Source organism: Onychomys torridus, chromosome 10 (assembly GCF_903995425.1).
Source record: "Onychomys torridus chromosome 10, mOncTor1.1, whole genome shotgun sequence".
In the NCBI taxonomy this organism is placed as follows: Eukaryota; Metazoa; Chordata; class Mammalia; order Rodentia; family Cricetidae; genus Onychomys; species Onychomys torridus.
In genome coordinates this window covers 23451712-23459430 of record NC_050452.1, presented here as the reverse complement: position 1 = coordinate 23459430, position 7719 = coordinate 23451712, and the positions used below count along the sequence as shown (strand labels likewise).

Below are 7719 nucleotides of genomic sequence, written 5' to 3'. Positions count from 1 at the left end.
ACTGGTGGCTAGTTCCTATTTCATTAGGAAATATAAAATACATTCATAAAGGCCTTAATTTGGGTCAAGAGTACACATAGCAAATGGGACTCACTAGGGTAATAAATCTTTATGGTGCAATTTTATTCTTTTTCCATTTTCCAAATTTAATTTTCAGTCTTGACAACTGGATCCCATTTGTTCACATATAAGTTTATTTAATCTTTCAGTAATAAAACTAGGTTCAAATTGTGAGGACTGAAAAGGGTAACTTTAAATAGCAAAGTCAGAGATACCTAGAGAATTCATCATTTATGATTGTAGCTACCTCTTGAAAGTTCTGCTCTAGAATTCATCGCTCACGAGTCTAGCTATCTCTTGAAACTTCTGGGGGTTAATATTTGAAAATAACTTAGGTTTTCTAAATTAAAAGCAGGGGAAATGAACTATATTTTGCCATTTCCACCTTACATCTGAAATTTCCAACAGGACAGGACATGAACTTTTTTTTTTCTCTATAGTTTAAGGTAAATGTGGCTTTTTTTCTTTTTTCTTTTCTATAAACTACCTCTCTCCCTTCCCTAGCCCCCCTCCCCACACCCACCATCCTGTCTATTGAAGGAGTTGTGACTCTTTAGGAAGACAGCTAATTGACTTACAGTACTCTACAAGCAACCCTGAAAACAGATCGTCTCTAACTCACTAGGACTTCAGTGCTGCTGTTGACAGGAAAGAAAAAGCTACCTTAAGGCTGAGGGGAAGCAACGTATTCAATTGTGAGTGCAGCATTGTTACTCTCCCATCCATTGGAAACTAGCAAGTGCATTCTAATCAAGAATACAAACTCTCTAACATCAGCAAAGACCTCTATTCTCCTTACATAGAACAATACTCAGAAGTGGATTACTAGGGGCCTGAGAAACCATGATCCACATCACACATGATCCATGTATTTCATGTTCAAAAGTGCTTCAGCTTTGAGAACTACGTCAGGGTTAAAATGGAAATATACAATGCAAAGTCACTTGACACCTTTTCAAGTGAAGTAAGTACAAAGTGGAAAAGGAGCAAAAAGGTGGAGGCTCTGCTCTCTGAACAGGCCTTATACACGTGACTTTTAGGGTATACTAAATCAAAATTATCTTAAGAATTAGTAACAGTGGGCTTTTATACCACTATATTTTAAAACCTGAGATTGGACATCAAAGCAGTCAACTTTGTTACTCATCAGAGCAATTCTGATACTTCCTAAAAATAGAAGAAAACTCAATTAATTCAGGGTCAAAAACATGAACTCTCCCCAATCAAAAACATGGTATTAAGAGTGCTGAAGAACGACCACTCTCAGCAAACAGGTCATTTTAACACAAGCATAAGTCACTTCTTCCCCTTCTCACTCATCAAGGCCACACTGTTTTCAAATGAATATCTACTGAGAGATCAGTTGTGCATTGGACAAAGTACCATAATTGGGTTAAAAATGAAAACAAAATTTACAGTGAAGAATACTTATGTGCATGACTTACACACTCCAGCCTTTCTTACTTCCATCCACCTCAAGAGCAAGGTGGATGCAAATAGTTGCCTGTGTAGACTGTTCTACACCCCTGTAAAGCCAGTCAGGATCACATTAACAAAGCATCCTCAGCAACTCTAGTGCCTGAAGTGTGCAGCCATTTACAGACCACTCAATATGAGGGCATTATTATAACCAGCCTCTTTTGCCCACAACCCTGCATTTTCAGGTAAGACAGGATAATTGTTTTGTTTTGAGAAAACCGAAGCTTGAATCTTTTAAAAGACCTGCAATTTACTGCAAAGTGATCCAGAGGTAACAAAGGAAGCAGGAGGCTAATGGCTGCCTGAACCAAAAGCCTCTCAATCATTTTGCAGTAACTAATTATGGAAAGTGACATAACAGTAGCCATGTGTGCTTCACAGCTACAGTCATTTGTACCACCTACATGCCTCCAACAGATACATAGGGTGTCTGGGTTTTTGGTTTTTGGTTTTATTTTTGGTGCTGTGCAGATTTATGTTTTGTTTTGTGCAGCATATGCACTGAAGAATTTGCTGACCAGAACTGCTGTTAGATTTGCTGAAATGATGTGGAGGGACAATAGAAACCATTAAGAAGTAGTAGGGTCTCTGCATAGAACTTTTTTCTTCTCTTTGATTTTCTTAAAGACACATTTTTGTATACAGTAGCCTGAGAAACAAACATCACAACAATAATTTGAAATGGAGTTCTTGCCCCAACTTCTTGGGAATGTGACTATTTTCATTAGCTGGGATATCTGCCAAATTTAAAAGAAAAAAAAAAATACAACTCTAAACCATTCATAGTAGCACTTCAAAAACAAAACAGAAAAGTTGGTAGCTTCCCATAATTTGTACAAGGCCATTTTCTGACAGGGGTTAACAAAGACCAACACCTTCAGAAAACTAATATATGAGCTGACTCTCACACTTGCAGATTTCTATTGTCCCTAGTCCCTAGAATGAGGATCAGTGAAATGCTACAGTTAATCCCCATCCTTCTGCTATCTTCCTGCAGTGGGAAGAGAGGCCATGAACCACCCCCTGCAGGAGAAATAAACCTTAGAGATTGGTTAAGACTTAAAAACCCACCACTATGACATTTACCACTTAATCTTACAAAGGCAGGTCAAAATTTTAATATAAATTACTTTTGCCAACACATAGCTTATGCATTCTTTGCTCCTTTTTTTGGAGGATTTTCAAATTGATATCTAAAGATTTACATATGATATATTACTGTTATATGGTCTAATGACTAAGAAAATTTCTCTGGTAACCAAAGCTGATGCCATATATGGTAGTGTTCTTGGCATATACTCTATATGCCTCAGACCACTTCCACATTCTTTCTATTCAGCTAATTATAGCTTAGTAGCCACTGGTGAAGGATTGTGAAGACCCTGTCATTTCTACAGAATAGAAAGGCAAGGCTAGTTACTGCAATTCAGCCAAATAAAAAGAAAAACAAACAAAAACAAAAACCAACCCCTTGAAAAGGAGAGGTACTGCACCTTTGCAAAATTGAACTGGCTCACTGCAGCTGAGCAACAGAACCACCACTGAAGCAAGAAAACAAGTTGGTCTATACAGGAATTGTACATGATTGGAAAATGAAAACGTTACAGCAATCAACAAATAGCTGCAACCTTAACTTTCATCGCTGCCTCAGAGCTTGAAACTAGAAACAGTTTCTGCAAACCGAATGCTAGCTTCTCAGCTCCTTTACTAAAAGTAGGAATTTGTTCTCCGCAGCAAAGAAACAAACACTCAAAACACATAGGTAAATACAGCAGGACATTATTGAAAACAGCTGCCTTGTAGTACAAAATACAGTACAAGTATACGGATGTCATTAGAACATCAAAAATACTATTGCTCCCATACAATTTAGGAAACATTCTTTGCAACGGAGAAAAATTTGAAAGAAAAGCTTTAAAAAAATCTGTTTAAAAATTCTACTGTGGATGATGAGAGTAGAGAAATAGTCTGTAAGGGCACCAATGTTTGTGGCTCCTCCATTTTTAAGTCTAAGATCAACAATATTCTCAATCAGTCTAATTTTTTTCAAAGCCTAATTTTATATACACAAATATTTCCTTCCCTCTCAGCCACAGACACGAAAATGACCTTTTTGTATATTACTTATTTCCCAATAAATACAAAAAGATTGTATAGATTGAATACCAAAATAAGATAATAAAAAGGATATGCAATAAATTAAAAAGGCAGCTCAAATAAAGGGCAGGCATGCAGTTAAAAAGAAATACTAAGATTGTGGAGGTGGGGTTACTTGCCTCCTGGTTCTTGAGAAGGTGTCACACAAATACCTGAAAAACTTTGGAAAGAACATTAGCTCCCATTCAATTCAAAGTTGCCTAGGTCTATGACATTTCTAGGAATACCTTTTGATGGGGTGGGATTAACTCGATTAGAAAAATCATTTATACTGAAAATCCATTTAAAATATAGAAGAGGCGATCCTTGAAAACCCCAACTTTTATTCTTGAAAGACAGCTGGATAAACTGGCAAAGGCCAATTTGTTGAAATTTCAAGATGGTATAAAAATTCTTCCAGGATAGAGTCAGCATTCATGTCCACTTCAATTCCATTCACAGATGGATTTCAGCTTCCACCGTGTGCAATGCTTGACTCATTCATCCATCATTTTCCCACTTTGATTGTGAGGTACTGAATACAATGGATCAAGTTCTTAAAAATTTATTTTAAAAGAATAAGTGATGCTGAAATTCTGGACCTGAGGATCATCAGTATTTCAATAAATCCACAGATTACACTGAAGGTAAGTTAAGACTTCAGTTCTGGTTGTTCCCAACTTGTCTGCAAGGATGTATATTCCATTAAAGCTCAGGCTTGTAGCCACACTGTTCCTTTTTGAAGATATAGTCAGGTTTTAAGGTTTCAAATACAGCCAGCCAGTGGCTGTAACAGCTGAATTAGCCACAATTCACTAGCTCAGAGGGTGGAGCCATAGGGATTCAGCTCTCACTCATGGCAAGCCATTTCTTGGTAATGATCTCCATACTTAAGAGATCAAGGGAAGAACTTTAGTGAGCAGCAACCAACCCACTCAAACAATCTGTCTTGTGCTTTATGCCTGTCTTCTTGTGCCTACCTCAGCAATCCCCATTGTAAAATTGCTTTCGTTTTTTTGAAAAAAAAAAAAAAAAATTGCCAACTTTTAAACTATTTTAATAATGGATTCTAGTTCAAGCTTTGATATCTGAATTCATCTGCATCCCGGAAAACAATTCTGCAAAGAAAAGACAGGGGTCCTTGGTCCAGGTTCCATGCAAAACCATTTTTTAAAAAAATGGATCCAATTGATTTTTTAATTCTCCGATGGCTTCTTGAATTCTTATCTTGCCCTGTCCATGATTGTGTAAAATTGCATTCCTTTTCATAAACCTGTACCCTCGGAACTGGGTAACTGCAAAGGCCTTTCTTCTCAGATTCCATTAGGACCTAGCTCCAAAATGCTGATTTCAATGGCGGTGGAGGGAGGCCCGGAAGGATCCTAAGACCAGATGACCCAGGTACAACACAAATTCAACTGTTATCAATGGACGAGTCTGGGTAACTCAGACGTTCGAAGACCTATCCCCTCCAGTGTTATCCTGATGAATTTACGAACCTCGGGTTTCAACAGAAGCTGAGACTCTTGCGCAGGTGAGGAGATGCTGCTGTCCTCTTTGCAGGTTGCTGGCAGTGCCTTGGAACTTTACTGTTTTTCTCTAATTGTCTGTGACTGTTTTCTTATGGTTATTTCTCTTAACTATATTATTTTAAATTTTGTTGTCTCCGTCTGCGGCCTCCCCTGATCCCTCTCCACTAGCTCACTGGGGACGAGGAGGAAAGGGAACTCTCTAGCCAAGGGGATGGTGGTGGGGTGGGGGAGGCCAGCCCGGGAAGCTGCCCGTTTCAATCCTCATCCACTTCCTCACCCTCGGACTCGTCGCCGCCGCCGCCGCTGCCCCCACCGCGTCGCTCGTAAAGCTTATCCCGCTGTCGCTCCTGGATTTCTTTCATCTCATCTGCATACCGACAGAAGGCGCCTCCAAACTTGCCCCAGGCCTTGAAGGGCACGGTGATGGCATTGCGGTAGGACGGCTTCACCTCGCTCACTCGCAGGAACACCCCGTACTTGTTGCAGCCAACGTCGAAGAAGAAGCGTTTGGAGTCCACCGTGATGGAGGTGCCCTCCGGGAGCTCTCCGTACAGGCCGCCCCCTGGGCCGCCGGCGCCGCCTCCCGGGCCGCCGGCCAGCTCGTCATCCTCGCCCCCGTAGTCGTCGATGAGCTTGGCCAGCGCGTCGCGGAACTCGATGAGACCCTGCGCTGGCAGCGCGATGGTCTGGCCGCTCTGCAGGCCGCCGGGCCCGGGTCCCCCGCCGAAGCCGCCGCCGCCGCGGTTCACCGTCTGACGGATGCGCAGGAAGCGGCCGCGCTGGTTCTCCTTGAGGTCCAGGTAGTACTTGCGGTTCTCGCGCACCAGGAACTCGCTCTTGAGCGCGCGGCGCGGCCCGCCGCCCTCCTCGGCTCCCGCCGCCAGCTGCTCCGGGCTGCTGGGACCCAGCTGCGCGTAGTGCTCGATGAAGTCGCCCAGCGAGTCGCGGAACTCGGCGGCCACCGCCATCGACAGCGTGAGGCGGCTCTTGGAACCGCCCGCGCCCACCTCGGCGATCTTGAGGAAGCGGCCCTTGGCGTTCTGCTTCACGTCCAGGTAGAAGCGCTTGTTCTGGATGTCCAGGCGCTTCGAGGCCAGCTCCTGCGTCTCCTGCTCGCCGCCGGGCCCGCCGCCGCCGCCGCGCGGCGCGGGCTGGAAGCCGCCGGGCCCGCCGCCGCCGCCGCCGCCGCGCTCGCTGCCGCTGTCGCCGTCCGCCATCTTCTCGGCCGCCGCCTCGCCGCCGCCCGCTGCGCTCGCGCCCCCGCCCTCCGCCCTGCGGCTCGCGCTCCGGGGCCCCCCAGCCTCGCCCGCCGGCTCCTCACGCGCGCCCGCCGCTCATCGCCGGCCGCCGCCGCCCCCCATCGCCTCCGCGCCCCGCCCCCGCGGCTTCCGTGCTGCACGGCCCGCTTCCGGCGCGCGGGCCTCGTGACGTCACTGCACCCCGCCCGCCGCCGCCTCCCGGCCGGAAGACCCAGCAAGGCGGCGGGGCGCAGGGGTGACGTCACTGGCCGCGCCAGGGAAGCGCCCTGCGGGTCCCTGGGTGACCGTCTATCGCTGCTTCTGCCGGCTGGTCTTGGGGTGCTTTCTTTATGCTTTATTGACGTTCAGAGGCTTTGGCCCGTGATCAGATGGCTCTGTTGCTTTGGGGCGGTGGTAAGGCAGAACATTATACTGAGAAGCATGTGAATTACTCAAGAGTGGAGCTGCTCACCTCGTGGTGCCTGGGAAGCAGAGACCGGAAAGGGCCAAGGACGAGGGATCTTTCCAGAGCATACCCGAGTAACCTGTTTCCTCCAACGTGATCCTACTTTTCAGTAATGCCACTAGATTATTAATCCTCAGGGACTAATACACTGATTAGGTCAGAGTCTTAAGGATCCAGCCACTTTTCAGTTACTGACTGGGTCGACCAACCAAGGATGAAGCCTTCAATACAAAGGCCTCTCCTTCCCCTCTCTCATTTGTTTGTTTTTCGAGAGAGGGTTTCTCTGCGTAGCTTTCGAGCCTGTCCTGGAACTCACTCTGTAGACCAGACTGGCCTCTAACTCCCACAGATCCGCCTCTGTCTCCTAAGGGCTGGGATTAAAGGCGTGTGCCATTATCGCCCGGCAAGCCTGTGTTTCTATACAAACCAGGACACTTTTTTTTTTTTTTTTTGTTTTTTTGAGACAGGGTTTCTCTGTGTAGCTTTGAAGCCTGTCCTGGATCTCACTCTGTAGTCCAGGCTAGCCTCGAACTCACAAAGATCCGCCTGCCTCTGCCTCCCGAGTGCTGGGATTAAAGGCATGTGCGCCACCACCGCCAGGCTCAGAACACTGTCTTACTTTTTTGTTGTTTTTTTTCGAGACAGAGTTTCTCTGTAGCTTTGGAGCCTGTCCTGGACTATCTCCGTAGATCAGGCTGGCCTCGAACTCACAGAGATCCACCTGCCTCTGCCTCCCAAGTGCTGGGATTACAGGCGTGCGCCACCACTGTCCGGCGCCCACTATCTTACTTTTTAAACTCCCTGCATG

General features: G+C 45.6%; 1 protein-coding gene across 1 annotated transcript; it reads right to left on the bottom strand.

The window, feature by feature from the left end:
* Positions 1-4893: 4893 nt before the first annotated feature.
* On the bottom strand, positions 4894-6439 carry Purb (purine rich element binding protein B). The gene has a single exon (XM_036200859.1). The coding sequence runs from the start codon at positions 6422-6424 to the stop codon at positions 5462-5464; it is 963 nt and encodes a 320-aa protein (XP_036056752.1). The 5' UTR covers positions 6425-6439; the 3' UTR covers positions 4894-5461.
* Positions 6440-7719: the final 1280 nt, after the last annotated feature.

What these genes read in the sequence shown, in the direction of transcription:
- Purb (XM_036200859.1), bottom strand. Translation starts at nt 6,424, where the DNA reads ATGGCGGACGGCGACAGCGGCAGCGAGCGCGGCGGCGGCGGCGGCGGC.